Here is a 19,234-nt window from a genome sequence, read left to right as displayed (position 1 = left end):
TTCCTTGAGCACCACGGATGCTAGGAAATGCTCTTTCAATGGGATCAGCTTTGTAGGTCGCTTCTTACTTACATGCCATTGTTGATGAGGTGCCGTAGAGCCTGCCGTCCCCCTCCTGGCCCTTGCGGTCACCCACGGCTCACTATTTTCAGAGATCTCCCTTTGCTCCCATGAGGGTGACCCCCAAATCTGTGTATCTCATGCTCCTCTTTGCTTCCTGCTGACTCTTCCACCTCAGCCTGTCAGAAAAGGAATTTTCTTTTCCTTCAAACCCCCCCCCCCCCCCCCGCCTAACATTTCAGCAGAGGACATTGAGTCACCAGCTCCGCCTCCACCCCCCAGATGCACCCTTGCCCTGGCCAGATCTGCATTACCTCCTGTCTGGGCTTGTGCAGTGGCCTCCTAATGGGTCTCCCTGCCTGGGGTTTCTCCTTCCCATTTCAGCACTCCACAAAGTTTCCAAACTGATATCACCCAAACAGAGAGCTGAGCAATTCTGATCATCCCTCCCCATCTCTAGAAGCTTCAAGACCTCCCAGGTGCTTCTAGGATAAGACACAAACTCATGGCGTTGAACCCCCTTCCTAGTGTCTCCAGCCAACCCCACCAGCTTGTTCACTCCTGCAGAGCACATTCTGTCTGCTCCATCCCTTTGCCTGGCCGAGCGTCCTCTGCGTGAGATGTTTCTCCTTCCCTCTTACCTTCTGCCTTTCACTCCTTTTAATTTCTCTGCCTGTTAGTGCTCGGCTCCCCAGCACACACACAGGAAATTACCTTCACCCGGGCCTGTCCTGTGTCTTCCTTGGGGAAGGGAAGCTCTTCCAGGGCAGGGATTGTTTCATTGCTGCCTTTGTATTTCCAAGGTCTGGCTCAGGGCCGGCACCTAAAGGTTTGTGCTGTAAATTGGCCTCCCAGGGAATACAGGGAGCTTCTTTACAAGCTCCTGGCAGGGGCTCTGCTCCAGAACCTGAGGTTCTGCCTCTGCATTCAGTTATATAGAGTTCCTCTTAGAGGAGGAGTCAGCGTTCTCAACGGGTGACAGGAGAGCAGACTGGTAACAGGTTGCCCTGAGGGGGGGGGGGGGCATTTCGTCCTGAGCAGAATGTCCCCAGGGCCCTTACAATGTGTGGTTCTGGGCCCCTGTTGGGTTGGGAGTTCAGAGAAAACAGAGATCAGCACGGGGCAGAGGAGCAGTCTGGCAAAGCTTCAATTCAGCCAGCTTTATTAAATACCTACAACATGCAACAAAGCACTGGGAATAAAAACGCCAAAAAGTAGGCTCAGAGAGACTGCAGTCTGTGAAACTCGGGCTGAACTGCAGAGGACGAACCGAAGAGTTCATAGAAAGCAGAGGAAGGCATCTCGGGTCTGAGCAATGCCATCACCCATAGACGTGAACACGGGGCAGGGGAGAACAGGGGTTCAGGTGCTGGGGAGCAGGAGGGGTTTGACTCTGGAGAACCTTGCAGCTCGGTAGGATGCATAGGATTACTTGTTCTTCTGGTCTCATTCCCCTCCTAGATGCTAAGGTTTCTGGGAAAGGAAGGCCACAGTGCTTACTCTGGGCCTTCCTCTACCCCAAGAAAGCGGTCCTTCAAAAAAAGAATAATAAAGGAAAAGAAAAAAGACTTAAATAAAACTAACCAACATATACAAAAATGATGACCTTATCTACAGTATTCCATACTCCTGCCAAGAAGGGAGGAAAGTGCTGCCTTTTATCTCTTTTTTGGAGCCAAATTTGGTTCTTACAGCTTCATAGTGTTCAGTTTTAGTTATTTTCAAGTCCCCTCAGTTTGTAGCAAATTAATTTTGCTATACAGAAAGCGAGCTAATGCTATAAAAGTTTGTTGAATGAATAACATGATGAATTTACTTTTGAAAAGTTGAAGCAGAAGAGTTTGGAATTGATTGAAAAGGCAATCTGGGGCTTTGTTGTGGATTTTCTGAGCAGGGGAGTGGTCTGGCAATGGTAAACAAAACAGAGGGGAGGGATGGGAGGCTGATTTCAGGAAACCAGCTGTGGCAGGCATGAGGCAGCAAGAGATGATGGGTAAAGACCAGGATTAAAGGGAGGGGGGCAACTCTTTGAGACCTATGGGCATCCTGACTTTGTGGGAGTAAGAAAAGCCTTTACTTGTCAAGTGTAATTAAAGAAAAAAATGATAAAACAGGTTTATTTTTAATTTTTTTGACTTTCATGAATTCTTTTTTAAAAATTTTTTCCTCTTTTTTGTTCTAACTTTTTTTAAAGCTTTTTTTCCCCAACATTGATCCTTGCATAGCTTTGTGTTCCAAATTCCACCCCCCCTTTCCCCCACCCCTTCCCCTAGATGGTAATAAAATAGGTTTATTTAAAATATATATACTTTTTCCCATGGAAAACAGACTTATGCTATTATTTTAACATTTAAATTTACATTATAAAATCCAAATAGAAAAAAGTAATTCATCAGTACTATTTTGTGTTTAGAATGTTAAATCTTATAAAGTTAAGAACTAATTGCAGAAAATACACAATTATGGCTGTTGTAAATGGAAGAAAATTGGAGAAAAAGAGAATTCTAAAACCAGATACTTATATGAACCAACTATTTTTGAAGAACTGAGGTGCTTTCTTCTAAATCGCTGGAGAATGACAGTCTCTTATGATTTATGACCGCACTGGTGTGCCCCTGCCCTATCAGTACTGGGTGAGTGGGGCAGGGCAGAGCCTCAGCAACGTGCCAGCAAAAAGGGACACAGCAGCTCCAAAAGCAGTGCCTTAGGCCACGCCATGAATGTGTCATCCTGGTTCCGACTGCGAGAAGCCATCGTCCCCTTGTAGGGCGCCGTGTGTGCAGCTTTGGCTGCCGAGACCCTCTAGGGAGAGCTGAGCGCTGGGGGAACGAGGGCTCTTAAGGGCCTGCCCCGCGAAGAAAAGGGATGGCCGAAGCTGGATGGGGGAGAGCTGGGATCGTTCAAAGGAACCCCCCCGACTGCTTGATCAAAGGAAAGCTGATTTGGTGCAAGCTCAGAACCTGTCTCAGCCGGAGCTGCCCGGCTCTGGAGCACACAGGCTCCTCGGGGCAGTGGCGGCCCCAGGAGATCCCAGAAAGACTGGACTGCGCTGTGCTGACCATGATGAGGAGGACAATGTGAAGAAGGCCTGCAGTGCGTGCTGGAGGGGCCGGTCAGAGGGAGCACCCGGGTCAGAGATCCTGAGGCATCTGGGAAGCGTGTGGGTCTGAGGCCATCCTCCCTGGCCGGGTGTCCCCCCGTCCTGCTGGTTCACAGCCCCGGGGACGCTGTGCGAGGGAGCTGCCTGACGTAGCCCTGGCTTGGCAGCACTCAGCCCCCCCCGCCCCTCTGCAACCAGGACCTTGTCCCTCACACGCCAGCTGACCTTACAAATGCGAGGAAGTTTTCTGCTCTGGAAACAGCGTTTTTATAAACACCAGAGAACTCTTGTTCTGACACAGGGTAGAGAGCTCCCTCACACACTAACCCCTCGGCGTCACTACCACCCGAGAGCTGCCAGCTCACATTATGTAAATATATGGAATAAAATATTTACTTAGGGCTTCCATAAAAGTGCGTGGGGGGGGGGGAATGCTGACCACTGGTTAAGGGCCTCTACTGGGAATCCTAAGTGAAATCTAAGGCTCTTCGCCGTGTTTTGATTGGCCCGCTGCGTATTTTCCCTCCTGTAATGAGATCTTTGTCAGTTTGTCAGTTTTGACTAAGGACCGAAAGTTCATGTGCAGTCAGTTAAGTGCACGGTGACTGTTCGGCCAGGGTGGATATGACGTAATGACCCCCTTTCCTTTCCCTCAGTCAATATTGATCTCTTAGACCAATAAATTAAAATAGCGATTTCAAAGGAAGCCGTTATATTTTATCTTCTCAGGACTGGGTTTAGATACTTGGAACATCCAAGTGGAAGCCGAGCTTCCCCAGGCCGGCTCCTTTGGTTGTTTTGTGGGCCCAGAGACACCAGCAGCCACTGGTGCCCGCCGAGCTCCAGGCCGGTGAATGGTGGCAGCCCTTCCCCCCTGCTGCTTTCTGGACGGGGGCCCTGGGCAGAAATTCCCCGGGGACAGAACGTCTGGGCTCTCTGCAGAAGCTCTTTGTAGCTTCGGACTGGAGAGAAACCAAGGCCTCTGTAGGAGTGGGGTTTCGGGATAAAGGGGGTAAAATCCTTACAGGGACACTGGGGCTTTGGAGCTACTTCCTTAGAAGGCAGCAGGGGCTGTTCCTCTTATTTACGAGTCAGGGTGAGCGTGGCGTGCAGGAGGGCCAGAGAGGAGGCGAGAATCCACGGCGAGCCCCTGGCTCATCCTCAAGGGCACGGGGTGAGCCCAGATGGAGGAGTGAGAAGGGGCCCAGGCCCCTGCCTTGGAGGGTCTCAGTGCTCTTGGGGAGGGGCTGTACTCTGCACAGAAAGGTTCCCCAGGCAATGGCTGCAGGGGGAATGAATATCCCAAGCTCCCCCTTAGACTCCACGGAATCGTAGAGCAATGGTGGTTAGCGCCAGTGGGGGTGAGAACCCGCCTGCGACGCCGCTAACCAGAAACGTCGCCTTATGGGGAAGGGGAAGGAGAGGGGCGCCCTCTCCCCAACAGGAAGGAGTCCCCCTTAGTAAGCCGCCCTTCTGATGTTTGCAGCTAGCGTGTCTCTCTCCGGGGTGCAGGCTTCCGGCCAGACTGACTTAGGAGGTTCTGGGCTTGAGGTCGGTGAGAGTCCAGAGCGTGAAGGGGGGCTTCAGCATGGCCAGTGTGGGAGTGGGGCATCACTCGGCCCCCGGCCAGCCCTTGTTATGTCCCTGCTGAGGGCTTAGAACCCTGGATCCCATTCTGGAGAGTAGAGCTGAGAGGGTGCTTCAGGATAAGGTAATTGGGGGGGGAGATTGAGAGAAGCCCCCAGAACCTCTCGGGAAAGGAGCAGCCCTGAAAAGGAGGGGGTGTTCCCCCCGGGAGAGGGAAGCTTGCCCAAGCCAGGATTTCTAGGCCGTAGCCTCTTCCTGAGGTCTGAGACTCTGAATCACTGGGGACCATCCTGCTCTCTGGGCTAAATGGGAGGAAAGCAAAGCACCCAAAGCCTTGGAAAAGACAAACAGCTCTGTCCTAGGAGTGGGCCCTGGCCTCTGCTGGACCCCCCAGCCCTGCCCCTTGGGCCTTTTCCTTCCCAGAGATGGCCTAGTGTAGGGACCTTCAGGGGATCTCGGGCAGGACCTCTGGGGGAACTCCAGGCCCTGTCCTAAGGGGCCCCCCTACTCCTGTCCCTTCCTGTCAGAGATGGCCTAATGCAGGGACCCTCGGGCAGGGACCCTCGGGCAGGACCTCTGGGGGAGCTCCAGGCCCTGTCCTAGGGGGCCCCCCAGTCCTGTCCTTTCCTGTCAGAGATGGTTTAGTGCAGGGACCCTCAGGCAGGGTCTCTGGGGAGCTGCAGGCCTTGCCCCCACCCTTCTAACGGTCTTGTCTCTTTGCAGGGAGCTTTGAGGTGGGAGTTCACATCGCTGACGTCAGTTACTTTGTCCCAGAAGGATCGGCTCTGGACACAGTGGCCGGGGAGAGAGCCACGAGTGTCTACCTGGTGCAGAAGGTAAGAGGCGGCCTTGGGGCACTTTCTGGGGGGTTTCCTCCTTCTCTTCGCCCTTCTCTTGATGCTGTCCTTGGGAGCGGCTGATGGTTTTAGTCCTGGCTGACTCTGGGGTTTCCTTGGCAGAGACTCCGGAGTGGCCACTTCCTTCTCAGCTCATTTCACAGGTGAGGAAACTGGGCAGGATGAATGCCCAGGGTCACCCAGCTAGTCGCTGTCTGTGGCCACCCCTGACCTTTGGTTTTCTTCTGGCTGGCTGCCTCTTTGGCCCTTGTCCAAAAGGGAAGCTCCCTGGAGCTGCCCAGGGAAAAGCAGACAGGGTTTCCCAAGCGTCTGTGACCCCTGTGACGGCTGGGAGGGCGAGCTGCAGAGAGAACCAAAGTCCAGCTGGTCATTTGGCCAGAGGAGAAACTGAGGCCTGGAGGCTGAGCCAGTCAGATGGAGCCGAGCTGATGGAGGCCCTCCGGCTTCCTGTGGCATGGTCTCTGCATTGCCGTGGCCATCCTGCAGCCGCCGCCCCCCCCCCCCCCCGAAAGGCCCCTGGCTTTCAGAAAGTGCCGGGCAAAGCAGGGGCCCAGAGCCTGTGGAGGCCGCTGCCTGCCCCTGCTGCGTGTGGGCCGGCGACTGACATAGGTTGGAGTCCTGGCAGCTTTCTCCTCCGGCCGCTTTCTTGTTCCTCTCTGTAAGATGAGGGGTGCCCGCGGACATCCCTTCCGGCTCTAACTTTCAGCAGCTCATCGTCTGCCTCTGTGCCTCAGCCGACTAGAACCCAGGCCCAGCCCTGCGCAGAACTCTGAACTTCTGAGTCCGGCCACAGTTAGAGAAACTTGGGGCCAGCTTCTGGCTCCCCCTTTTTCCCTTTGTAGTGCTGGGGGCGAGACGTCCTAGCAGCCTCTGGGGTCCCCAGGCCGGTGTCGCAGGTTTGGAGAATTTGCAGTCCCAGTCTCCAAGTGAGGTTTGGCAAAGGGGCTTTATTTACACTGAGCAGATCTCAGTGGGCTCCTGATTAGGAATTTGCGGTGATTTGGGGCACAGAGGTCAGTTTTCTTTAGCTTTCTGTGGCCGGGGCTAAGGAGCCGTCTCTGATGAACTGAGGGAGTAATCTCCGGGTCAATGATGGGTGGTGAGTATTCCCAAGGATCTCCAGGGAGATTATTTTAGGAGGTTCCTGAGACCAGGCGAAAAGTGTTTGAGGGGAGGGAGTTTGTGAGCCAGAACCAGGAAATTCAGTTTTCTGACCCAGGCCCCACAAAGATCAGGAGTTCGCTGAGTCCGAGAACATCAATAGTATATGATTTTTCTTCCAGAAGTGGGGAGTGGGAGCCCTGAAACCCCCCCAGGAAACCAGAGCTCCTCAGGCTGCACATGGTGGGCCTGGCCAGTTCCCTGGGATCTGGAGCCCAACTCTGGGCATGGGAACATGGGTGTTGGGGTCACTTTGCTCCACTGCTTTGAGCTTTCTTCCTCCTAGTTGTGTTTCTTGGAGGACTGGGTCCAGGAGCTTTTCTGCTGGTTTTTGTGGGGCTTTTTAACTGGGCCCCGGCTTTAGGAGCTGGGCAGGCTGCTCCCCCGCGTCAGGAAGAGCCCATCTGCTCTCCCCTGTGGCCTCTGCTCCTCAGCCAGTGCCTCGTGGGCCCGGGGACCCTGTTGATGGCTGCGAGAGGGTCTCCTCCTGCAGCATCCCTGCCGTGGCTTCTCTCTTGCCATCTGGGCCCTGATTCGGTCTCCCTGAGGCGCAGAAATGGAGCCGCTGACCTCCTGGGGACAGAGGTAATGGCGGCGACAATGTAAACTTCATGCCTCAGCACGGGGGAAATTGCCCCAGCCATTAGGACATTTTTCCAGTGAATATGATCTTGGGTCTGAACTCCTTCTTGCTGACATTTAAATGAAGTCCCTTTGTGAAGATTTTGCTCCTGGGGAGAAATGTGTATTCCTTCTGGTTAAAAGGAGAGACTGGGTGGGAGCAGAGGAGGAGAATTAAAACAAGATGGACTCGGAAACTCCTTGAAAACTGGCTCCCTTCGGCTGGGGCGGGGGAGGAGGGGGCTTAGAAAGCCAGGTGGGCTCACCGGCCTCCCGGGCTCAGAACTCTGCGACCTCCCGAAGAAGGCAATTAAACGTTCCTGTGCAATTGGAGGGAGGGACCCTGTGATCGCAGATGTTTTTCTAAGTCAGTTTTAAAAATGAGCGTATTGAGTTTAAAAAGCAAGAGAAGCCTAAATGGCCGAAACCTGACCATCCACTCTCTGTCTTTTGGCTCGGGCCCTGCTGTTGTTTTAGGTGTGAAACAGCTCAAGGGAAAGGTCGGCCATAAATCGCTACAGCGCTTTATTGCTGCTGCTTTACGGTGGAGATCAGAGGTTGGGCCTGGGAGCTAGTCTGAAGGCGGGCCGGAGCCTGAGACGGTCACTTCTGTCCGCGGCCAGTGGCCGGGGCTGCCGGGGTCCTGCTCATGTCACGCTGGGCAGCCGTCGGCCAGAATCTGATCATGGAAGGGTTGATATGAAAAAGAAAACTCTTAAAACAGAATTGTTGGCTCGGAAAAAAATTGCCCGTTTCCTCTCAGTGTCATTCACGATGTGAGTGGTGACCTCATTCCAGCCCATTGTTCACCCTAGGATCTCCACCCCTGGGAAGGCGGGAGAGCCGGGGGAGGGGGGGGCTGCTCTCTGCTGGGTGAGCTCAGGTAAGGCTGGGACGGCCCGGCCCAGTAGTAATGGAATAGCTCATTCCAGAATCTGGGGCAGCCTCCAAGCTCTCTGCCCGATCCCCCTCTTCTTCCTGTGTCTCCCATTGCCTCTCCCCCTGGTCCCGGGGCCTCCCTGGTTGGCCACCCCGACCCCCGGGACGGCCCAGGCAGTGGGGCCGGGGGCTCCCGGCTGCAGAGAAGGGCGAGGGACAGAGCGGCTCCATCGGCCTGGCAGGGACAGGCGGGGGGCAAAGGCAAAAACAGCACAGGGAGGTGCCCCCCCAGCATTCCCTGGGCCTCAGCGGTGCCCCTGTAGTAGGGGTCAGTTTTCCTCATTCGCACCCCAGGCTTTGCCTTTCTGGGGTACATGGTCCCTCTCACATAGGAATGGAGGCGTGACTTATGGAGGGCTGAGCCCTGGCCCGAGTCGGGCGGCCTTTGCGTCGGGCGGCCTTTGCGTCGGGAAGTGGCTTATCTGGCTCCTGGGGAATGCTGGCCCCCGCCATTGTCCCCCGGGACGTCTGGGGCCACGGAGGAGGCCGTCTCATCGGCGAGCACAGAGGCCCTCTTGGCTTGGAACCCCCCCCCCCCCAATCTGGCCGCAGGTCTATTCGTGCTTTTTGTGGCTTAGTCAGAGAGAGTCAAGGACAAGCAGAAGCCCCGACTGAACCAGCTCCATGACGGGCTGACTGTGAGCCCTCACTTAGACCCACTCGGATGGCTGTGGGGCCCCGAAGCCTCTTGGGCCCCGTTGTGGGCGGTGGGTGCTGGGGCACTCCCAGCTCTGGGCTGTGGGCTCTCGCCTTCTGGGGCCGGGCCGGGCCTGGGCCCGCGAGGGGGTGCTCGGTGACCAGCGGAGATTTGCACGGAGCTCTCGAGCCCTTGAGTGGAGGCTCAGGTGCAAAGACCCAAGGGACTGGCCCTTCTCTTGGGGAGCATCTCCCCTTGGACTGCATGTGAAGCCTTGCCCCCCTCTTCAGCCCCCTTTGGAAAGTGACCCGCCCCCGGGGCCTGTCACAACACCTGCTGGGCCCCGGGACCCTTGGGGCAGGTCCCCGGCCTGGGGAGCACTTGGTGTGGAGAGGCGATGGGCAGGCCCCTCCCCATCCCCCCTGCTGCGTCTCCCTGGGGGAGTGGGACCGTCGTGAGGGCGGGGTCCCAGCGAAGGGTCCCACGTGTTTTCTCCCTCCCAGACCCATGGCACACGGTCAGGCGCGGGGCGTCCCTTCTTCTGCCCCCGACTTCTTCAGAAAGTGCACCCTGAGCCCGGGCTGGAGAGAGCCGCAGCCGACCCTGGGAGGCCGGAGCCTCGGGGCCACGTCCCGGTCCTCTCCCCACCCCGGGGCGCGGCCCCCCCCCCGGCGCCCAAGGTCGCCCTTCAGCCCTGGCTCCGCCGCCGCCTCGGGCCGGACGTGACCCGTGCTTTTCTGTCTGCACAGGTCATCCCCATGCTCCCCAGGCTGCTGTGTGAGGAGCTGTGCAGCCTCAACCCCATGACGGACAAGCTCACCTTCTCGGTCATCTGGAGGCTGAGCGCCGAGGGCAAGGTAAGACGCGGGGGCGCCCCTCCCTGACCCCGACCCCCCAACCCTTCTGCAGAAAGCGCCTCCTGGGCGGAAGGGACCTCTCTGTGTCCCAGGGACAGCGCAGGGGGGGCTCTTGTTCCGGTGGGGCTTCCCCCGGGGTCACTCCTAGTCTGTGGGGGCAGGAACCAGCACAGCCGTGGCAGCCGCACAGACAGATGCCCCCCGCTGCCCGAGACCCACACAGGCGGTCGTGTGTGGGGGGGGCCACTGGGGGTCAGGCAGGGCCTTGGCTAGCTGGGGCGGGACCACGAGAAGGTGGGGGGGAGGGGCTTGGGGACAGTAACCGAGAGACGGGAGCTCACAGGGAGGGGGAGGGGGGGCCGGGGCTCTGGGGAAATGTGATGTCGGGAGGCTGGTGCAGGGGGTTGTGTGGGAGGAGAAGAGGAGCGCTCTGGGCTGGGCGGGCTGGGCCTGAGGGCCGGGAGGAGGAGGGCGGTCACCGGCTGCATCAGCGGGCGGAGGAGGTGCGGGAAGCAGGGACAGAGCCAGTGTTGGTGTGGTTCAGGCTTGCCGAGTGTGGTCCTGTCTCCTTTGATCCTCACCAGTCTTGGGAAGTGGGTGCTAGTAACACGCCCATTTTACAGATGAGGAAACAGAGGCAGACCGGAGCCAGGGCAGGTTGGACTCAGCTGCTCCCCTGCAGGCCCAGCACTCTGCCCTGTGGTGCCCTCTAGTGGCCTGCACTGCAAAGCTTCAAGAGGGTGCCTGGAGAAATGGGGGGGGGGGGGGGGGGCGGCGCCAGCCGGACATGCTCAGTGCAGGTCCAGAGGCTCATTGCCGGGAATCGGGGAGCGGGCGCCGCAAGCTTGTGGGTCAGTGGCTCCGGCTGTTTGCCCCTTGGGCCCGTTTAAGGTTTTCTTGGTAAAGATCCTGGAGGACTTGGCCCTTTCCTTCTGTAGCCCATTTTACAGATGAGGAGACTGAGGCAGATGGGGTGAAGGGACTTGTCCAGGATCCCACAGCTGGGGGACCTCGGGGAGCTGGGCCTCCAGAGCACCCTGGAGGTGGCGAGCACTGACAGCATCCCGGACAAAGTGATCACTGTGTGGGAGTCCTCCCCGCGGGCCTCTCTCCAGCACGGCCCCCAACTTGGGGGAGGCAAGGCCAGAAGGACAGAGTAGCGAAGGCCGGAGCCCTGAGTGACCCACGGCCCCCTGCCCTCCTCTCCCTAAGCTGCTGCCGCCGCTGGGAAGCGAAGGGACCGGGAAGCTCTGTCCTAGTTAGCCCAAGCAGCTCCCCTGGCATAAATCAGTCCGGGGCTGGGGAGCCCAGGCAGTGTCAGCCAGCAAGCACGCGTTCTCCCCACCAAGCAGCAGCCGGGGCAGCCAAGGGCAACAGCGGCCCGGGACGCAGGCCTCGTGCTGGTGAGGTCTCGGGGAGCGGGCGCTGCTGCCTTAAGCAGCAAGGAGCAGCCGAGGAAAACAAGCTCGGAGGAGTCTTGGCAAGAGATTGGGAAGGAGGGTCATCGGGAGGACGGTGGGGAGGAGGCCGGAGGGAGGAGAACACATGGGAAAAAATGGAAAAGATCTGGAGTTCGGTGCTCAGCCGGTCCTCCCGACGGTTGGATCCTCAGGCCAGGCCCGGACGTGCGGCCAGAGGGGAAATCTGCTGACCTGCCCGAGCGTGGAGCGACGGGCTGCATTTCCTGGGGAAACTGCAGAGCTTGAGGGACCTCCAGCATCTCCCCCAACAGAGGTCCCTAAGATCAATACGGACTTGGGGGTATTAGAGGGGCCCAGAGGGGCGGGCGGCAGGGCCGCAGAACGTCACAGTTGGGAAGTAAAACAGGAGAGAAAGGGCGAAAGGTGTCATCCGAGAAATGTCGAACTGAGAGAAGAGACAGAGTGTCCAGCAGCCAAGGCCAAGCTACCTAAAAATGCCCAAGTAATTCAGAGGGAGAAACTTCCCTCCTTCCCTCCCTCCCCCCATGACTGCAAAGACTCTCCGTGAGCTCTTTCCCTGTACGGTTAGAGCTAAGCAGTCAGTGGTTCGTGAGCTCACTCGTGAGCCTTTTGTGGTGGCCATAACTGTTGTCATTATGAAGATCGTCTGTGGCCACGTTGTTCGGTCCCTCGGAGAGCTGTGATTTTGCCCCCCACCCCTCCCTCCCCAGCCCAGATCGTGTCTTCAGGAGATGCTCAGGCCAAGTCGTGGCCCGTCCACGTGACCACGGGTCCTGGCTTCTGATCCGTCTCTGACCCTGCCATGCGACTCTAGGCGTTCCTCAGTCCCCAGGGCCTCCGCTTCCTTCTCTGTCCGTGAGAGCCTCCGGGTCCTGGAGCCTTCCCGGCGTGGGAGCAGGAATGGGGATGCCGCACTGTGTATGATGTTACCCGCGAAGGGGTTTGAAAAAGCGCTTTCAGGAAGGAGTGACAGAAAGGGAGTTTTCTTAAATAATGTTAGGAGGGAGGGAGGCAGGGAACAGGTATTTATAGAGAACCTGCCGTGGGCCGGCCCTGGGCTGAGCGCTGAAGCAGGGGATCTTCTGCTTGAGGAGTTTGTCTGGGAATGTCCTGGTGACGCCGCCCGCGTCCCTGTGCACGTCTCTGTTCCCTGGCTGTGGCAGCCGATCTCCGCCGCTCTGCAGTTCTGAGGCTGTCGGGGCCTTCTGAGGGTCGCCACGGGAGCTGGCCTGGGTCAACAGGAAGCGAGCTGGCATCCTCTAGAGACTTGCTTCATCTGCGGCCATTCATAAAGTATTTGCGGAAGTGAGGAGGCGGGGACATGATGTGGCCATCAAGGAGAACCATGGAATCAGCATTTCTTAAGCACTGGTGGGTATTGCCAAGAACTGTGCTGAGGTACTTCACGGTCACTATCTCGTTGGATCCTCGCGGCACTCTGGAGGGCAGTGTTATTAAGAGCCCATTTCACAGGTGAGGAAATGGAGACAGCAGGGCTCAGGGCTCGCCCAGGGTCACACTGCTAGTGCGCATCTGCCGGAGGCGGAGTTGGAGAGGCCTCTGGGCGCCACCACCCACGATGGGTCCTCAGTCCAGATGGGCCCGGCTTGGAGCTCCCGGTGCCTCGTTTCCTTTTCGTAGCACAAGGATCCAGTGCGGTGATCCTACTGAAGCCCTTAGCACAGAGTGGCCAGAGCTTCAGGAACGTCGGCTACTGAGATGCGGCTGTTGGAGGAGTAAGATCCATGCTGACAAATAACGCCATCAGCACATTTTCTTCTCATCATTGGGCCATCCCCTAGAGCTTACGGTCTGCTGGGCAGAAACAAGGAGGGGGCCAAGCCAATAGAAACGTATAGATGCATGAGGCAGCCGGGGCCTCTGTGGGAGAAGGGGGCAGCCACACTCATCAAACAGAGGTAGGAGGGAGAAGGGCCCTCCCCTGTCCTTCCCTCCTCGGGAGTTTCACTGGGTCTTTGTTGAATGGAGTCATGATCTTTTTTTTTTTTTTTTTTTCCAGTAAGTTTATTTATTTTTAATACACATTGCTTTATGAATCATGTTGGAAGAAAAAAATCAGAGCAAAAGGGAAAAACCATGGGAGAGAAAAAAAAAAAACACAGAAAAAAGAAGGGAACGTAGCATGTGCTGATTTATATTCAGTCTCCTTAGTTCTTTCTCTGGATGCAGACACATTTTCTGTCCAAAGTCTATTGGGATTACTTTGGATCACTGACCCACTGAGAAGAACCAAGTCTCTCAGTTAATCATCACACAATCTTGCTGTTATTTTGTAAAGTGTATTCCTAGTTCTTCTTTCACTCAGCATCAGTTTCCAGGTCTTTCTAAAATCAGCCTGTTCATCATTCCTTATAGAATAATATTCGATTGCTTTTGGATACCATAATTTGTTCAGCCATTCCCCAATTGACGGGCATCTACTCATTTTCCAATTCTTTGCCACTTAAAGAGCTGCTACAAACATTTTTGCCCATGTGAGTTCTTTCCCCTTTTTTATGATTTCCTTGGGATACAGATCCAGTAATAGCACTGCTGGGTCAAAGGGTATATACAGTTTTATAGCCCTTTGAGCATAATTCCAGATTACTCTCCAGAATGGTTGGATCATTTCACAACTCCACCAACAAGGCATCAGTGTCCCAATTGTCCCACAATCCCGTCCAACATTTATCATCATCTTTTCCTTTCATCTTAGCCAATCTGAGAGATGTGATGTAGTACCCCAGAGTTGTTTTAATTTGTATTTCTTTAATCAATAGTGATTTAGAGCATTTTTCATATAAGTTGCTTTAATTTCATCATCTGAAAATTTTCTGTTCCTATTCTTTGACCATTTGTCAATTGGGGAACGACTTGTTTTCTTATAAATTTGATGCTGTTCTTTATATATTTTAGAAATGAGACCTTTATAAGAAATACTGGCTGCAAAGATTTTTTCCCAGCTTTGGACTTCCCTTTTAATCTTTTTTCTGTTGGTTTTGTTTGTGCAAAACCTTTTTATAATGTAATCAAAGTTGTCCATTTTGCCTTTCATAATGTTCTCTAGTCTTTCTTTAGTCGTAAATTCTTCCCTTCTCCAAAGATCTGATAGGTAAATTATCCCTTGTTCTCCAATTTGTTTAGGGTATCATCCTTTATGCCCAAATCACATAACCATATTGACTTTATTTTGGTATGGGGTGTGAGAAGGAGGTCTGTGCTGAGTTTCTGACATATTATTTTCCAGTTTTTCCAGCAATTTTTGTCAAATAGTGAGTTCTTCCTCCCAGAAGTTGGAATTTGGGGTTTATCAAATACTAGATTATTATAGGCCTTGATTATTGTGTCATGTGTCGATGTATTCCATTGATTTAAAACTCTATTTCTTAGCCAGTACCAAATGGTTTTGAGGACTGCTGCTTTTTATAATATAGTTTTGGGTTTGGTATGCTAAGCCACCATCCTTTTTATTTTTTTTTCATTAATTCCCTTGATATTCTTGACATTTTGTTCTTCCAGACGAATTTTGTTATTATTTTTTCTAGTTCTGTAACATAATGTTTTGCCAGTTTGATTGGTGTGGCACTGAACAAGTAAACCAATTTAGGCAGAATTGTCATTTTTATTAAATTAGCTCTACCTAGGCATGGACAATTGATATTTTTCCAGTTGTTAAATCTGGCTCTGTGTGAGAAGTGTTTTGTAATTGTGTTCATATAGTTCGTGGGTTTGTCTTGGCAGGCACACCCCCAAATATTTTATTTTGTCTACAATGATTTTAAATGGAATTTCTTTCCCTCCCTTGCTGCTGAGCTTTGTCGGTAATGTATAGAAATGCTGATGATTTGTGTGGCTTTGTTTTACATCCTACACTTTGCTAAAGCTATGAGTTGTTTCCGGTAGGTTTTTGGATGATTTTCTGGGATTCTCATCATATCATCTGCAAAGAGTGATAGTTTTATTGCCTCGTTGCCTATTCTAATTCCTCTAAATTTCCTTTTCTTATTGCTAAAGCCAATATGTCTAGTGCAGTGTTGCATAACAGTGGTGATGATGGCCGCCCTGTTTTCCCCGAAGTAGGTTTTAAGTGGAAATCCCAGGGCGTTTTTAGTAAGAGCCACCCTCTGCCTTCTCCCTTTCTTTAAGATCCTCGACGAGTGGTTTGGCCGGACCATCATCTGCTCTTGCACAAAGCTGAGTTATGAGCACGCCCAGAGCATGATCGAGCACCCAGACCGGAAGTTCCGGGAGGACGAGCTGCCCCCCGTGTCTGCGGAGCACCCCGTCGAGCGCATCCACCAGGCCATCCTGAATCTGCACAGCATCGCCAAGCAGCTGCGCCAGCAGCGCTTCGTGAACGGGGCCCTTCGGCTGGACCAGGTGGGGACCCTCTTCCCAGACTGGGGGCTGGTGTGGGTGGGAGGGGGCACTGCCCTCTTCAGAAAGTGCTTCCTGAGGCCTGTGCAGCCGCCCCTTCTAGGACTGGGCGGCTTCACATGCCTTCTGCGGATCTAAGGCTGAGCTTTTAAAGAGCTTTTCCTGGGTTAAAAGGGCTCCTGCCCCCGCCTGCTGCTGAATACCTTACCTTGGGGCTGCTGGAGAAGGGGGGGGGGGGGGGAGACAGCATCCCTAGGCCCAGAGAGTCGCTTCCTAATAGAAGTTACACACGAGACTTGAGCTGGCGGACTTCTGGGGAAGGGCACTCCTGGGTGGGCCAACGTCCCCAGTCAGGGCACCAGGTCATAGTCAGGCAGGCTGGACGCCTTCCATCCTTCTCTCCACCCCCTAGTTAAGGCCCTTCCTCCCCTCCTTCCTTCCATCAAGACTATGGCAGTACTGGCCTCCTGGTTCTTTGGCCTTTACTGTGTCCTCCTCCCCTTGTTCCTGAGCTGTCCACATGATTTTACCAGCTTAATTTCTAAAGCCCTGCTCTTTCTGTGGGCCCCTCCCCGAACAGAAACTCTCCACGGGCTGCCATTTGGGGGGATGTCAGACTCCTTGGCCAGATGCATAGAACACTGTCATGTCCCTTCCCCCCGCGACAGGCTTGAGGCTGCTTGAGGGAAGGGCATTGCTGTGGCCCAGGGCGGTGCGTCCAGAGAGCCCTCAGCAGGTGGGCACACACCTGGGTAGCGCTCCGACTTTGTCACTGGTGGCCGTGCAATATTGGGCAGGTGACTCTGAGCTTGAGGGACCTCATTTATAAGATAAGGATAATATTTCTGCTCTAGCTGCCTTCTTAAAAAAAAATTGTTTGCTTTTGACATTCATTTTTTAAAATGTTGAGTTCCCAATTCTCTCTTTCCTTCCTCTGTCCATCCTCCACCTATGGATAATATCAGTTCTTCAGGTGAAATCATATAAACAATATTTCCCTATTAGCCACGTCACAAAAAAGACAAGGAAAATAAAATTAAAGAAGCAGGCTTCAGTCTGCTCTCAGACTTCATTAGTTCTCTCTGGAGGGGGAGACACACTCTTTGTCCTGAGTCTCCTTGGGTCTTTGTCTTGATCGGCGTTGCCGAGTCTTTCACAGCTGCTCATCCTTACATTATTATTACTGTGGACACAGTTCTGGTTCTGCTCAGTTCGCTTTGCTTTGTTCACATAAATCTTGCCATGTTTTTCTGCAGCCCTCCCCCTCATCATTTCTATACCGTGCCAGTAACCCATCAGAAACGTCTGCCCCAGCTTCCTTAGCCAGTCTCCACTTGCTGGGCATCCTCTTGATTTCCAGTTCATTACCACCATGAAAAGAGCCGCTACACAGATTTTTGTGCCAATAGGTCCATTGCCTTCTTTGGGATTTCTTTGGGATATGGACTTAGTAGTATCGGTATTCCCGGGTCAGAGGCTAAATACAATTTATAAGCCTCTGGGAATAGTCCCAGATTGTTTTCCAGAATGGTTGGATCGCTTCATAATCTCTCCAACAACATATCAGTGTGTCCCAGGTTTTGTGCATCCTCTCTAGCATTTGTCATTTCCAATAGACTGGGGATGGTCCCTTGGAGTTGTTTTAATTTGCATTTCTCTAGTCACTGGTGATTGATGATAGACAGCTTTGATATTTATCTGAAAAGTGCCTTTCATGGCCTGTGACCATTTATCAGATGGGCAATGGCTCAGTGAGGCCCTTATGGAGGACTCCCTCTCCTTCCCCTCCCCCCTCTGTCTCTCTCTCTCTCTGTCTCTCTCTCTCTCTCTCTCTCTCTCTCTCTCTCTCTCTGTCTCTCTGTTTCTCTCTGTCTCTCTGTCTCTCTCTCTCTGTGTCTCTCTGTCTCTGTCTCTCTCTCTCTCTCTGTCTCTCTCTCTCTGTCTCTCTCTCTGTTGCTCTTTCTGTCTCTGTCTCTCTTAGAATGAGGAACAGTGTTCAGGGGTTGCCTGTTGGGCCACACACCAGTTTTCCTCCCCTTGGTCTTTCCCGTACTGGGCAGAGGGGCAAGGGACGGATGATTCTCACTTTCCCAGCGGAGCTTTGTCTCCCTGCTTCCCATCCCCACTTAGTTCAGGGCCCCGCAGCCCCTTCCTGCTCATCCGCTAGAGCCTCCCCAAGAGACAGGGGCCATCCCCTCTGTAGATCTCGGATGCTCCTGCTCATGTCCATGCTCTCTCTCACCAAGGGGAGAAGGCTCAGGCTACATTTGCCTTTCTTTGCATCCAGACAGTTGGGAGAAGCCATTCCTGCAGCTCTAGGAGAAGGGCAGTGGATGGAAGGTGAATGAGTCACCAGTCCTACCTGTCACGGAAGCACAGAGTTTCCCAGCCCGGGAGCCTCGCTAACTGGGGGCTGGCTCTCCTGGGAGTCTCCCTCTGAGAGCCAGGTTTCCAGCTTTGTCCCCCGTGTTCTGTACCACGGGGTGCTGAGGGAGCCCTCTGCCTTACCTGCTGGGCCCCTGAGGCAGGAACCCCATCCCTCTCAGCAGCTCTGGGGGCCGCTTTTCCTGTGACCTATTTCTTCACATGGAATGGGATTGTCATGTCTCTGGACCCCTATCTGCAAGGGCCCAGGAGGATCCAGGGGGCCACATCTGTGATGTTAGTGTCCGTCTGGGAAGGAGATGGCATTGGGTGCAAGAGAGCCCCAGGAGACAATTCCCACCCTTCCCTGAACCAAGGGAGGCCAAGCAAGCCTAGCTCTCCCCATGCAGAGGGCATCTTTGGGATCGGCCGTGTCTGTGCTCATGTGAGCAGGTCCTTAGACCCAGAGACCTCCCGGTCAGGCCGTGTGGCTGGGCCCTCTTGTCAGGTGGGAGGCGCGCCCTGAGGGCTCCTGCCCGGGCCCGGGACCGAATGAGATGCTCCCACCTCCTTGACCCAGGCTGATTCGTGGGCCTAAATCATGCCCCTCATTGAGCAATGGAGGCAGGGATGGCTCCGCGATGGCTCCGGGCTTTCTCGTCTCTTTATTCCCCAGAAAGCTCTTTGGGATTGGGGAGAGCGGATTTTGAGACAGGGCCCTTTGTGCTGTCCCAGCTGCAGCAGCCAGGCGCTGGGTCCCTCTGTTGGGGGTTGGGAAGAGGCCTGCCGGTTGACTCTCCCTTCGCTGGGGGAACGTGGTGTCACCATAACTGAGGGCCCACATGAAAAATGAGGTTGGGCCCAAGAAACATGAAACAAAAAGGGCTGGGAAAGTCTCCCCATTGTCTCCCACTTCAATTTTCCACTCCACTGGCAAGGAAGTGATGGCTGAGACACAAGAGACGGAACAGCAGGTCTTGGCTTGATAACAGCTGTGGGCCCATCCAGAATATGGCCCCGAAAACGGCTCTCTGGGGTCGCCAGGGCTCCTGAGGCCTTGGAATTCCTGTGTGTGTGAAAGCTCTTTGTGGTAATTTCCTTGTTGCTTTTATTAATGAAGCTTTCAGCAAGCCCCCTTGACTGGCTGCCATTAGCACACCGTGGAGAGCTGAAAATGGAAAACTCCCAGTCTCTTGTGCAGTCGGAGTCGGGCGTTTGGGAAGGAGGAGGTA

The 19,234-nt window shown here is 54.3% G+C and overlaps 1 protein-coding gene across 2 annotated transcripts in view; it reads left to right on the top strand.

The window, feature by feature from the left end:
• The window catches only part of DIS3L2 (DIS3 like 3'-5' exoribonuclease 2), a 285,169-nt gene that overhangs the window by 203,520 nt on the left and 62,415 nt on the right, over positions 1-19,234 (top strand). For both annotated transcript variants that reach the window (XM_031968143.1, XM_031968145.1), the window contains exons 12-14: positions 5,471-5,583; positions 9,712-9,819; positions 15,408-15,641. In XM_031968143.1, coding sequence (XP_031824003.1) covers positions 5,471-5,583; positions 9,712-9,819; positions 15,408-15,641 — 455 coding nt within the window. The remainder of the gene's footprint in view (positions 1-5,470; positions 5,584-9,711; positions 9,820-15,407; positions 15,642-19,234) is intronic.

This window comes from Sarcophilus harrisii, chromosome 4 (assembly GCF_902635505.1).
Source record: "Sarcophilus harrisii chromosome 4, mSarHar1.11, whole genome shotgun sequence".
Taxonomy (NCBI): domain Eukaryota; kingdom Metazoa; phylum Chordata; class Mammalia; order Dasyuromorphia; family Dasyuridae; genus Sarcophilus; species Sarcophilus harrisii.
This window is presented reverse-complemented; position numbering and strand designations above follow the sequence as displayed.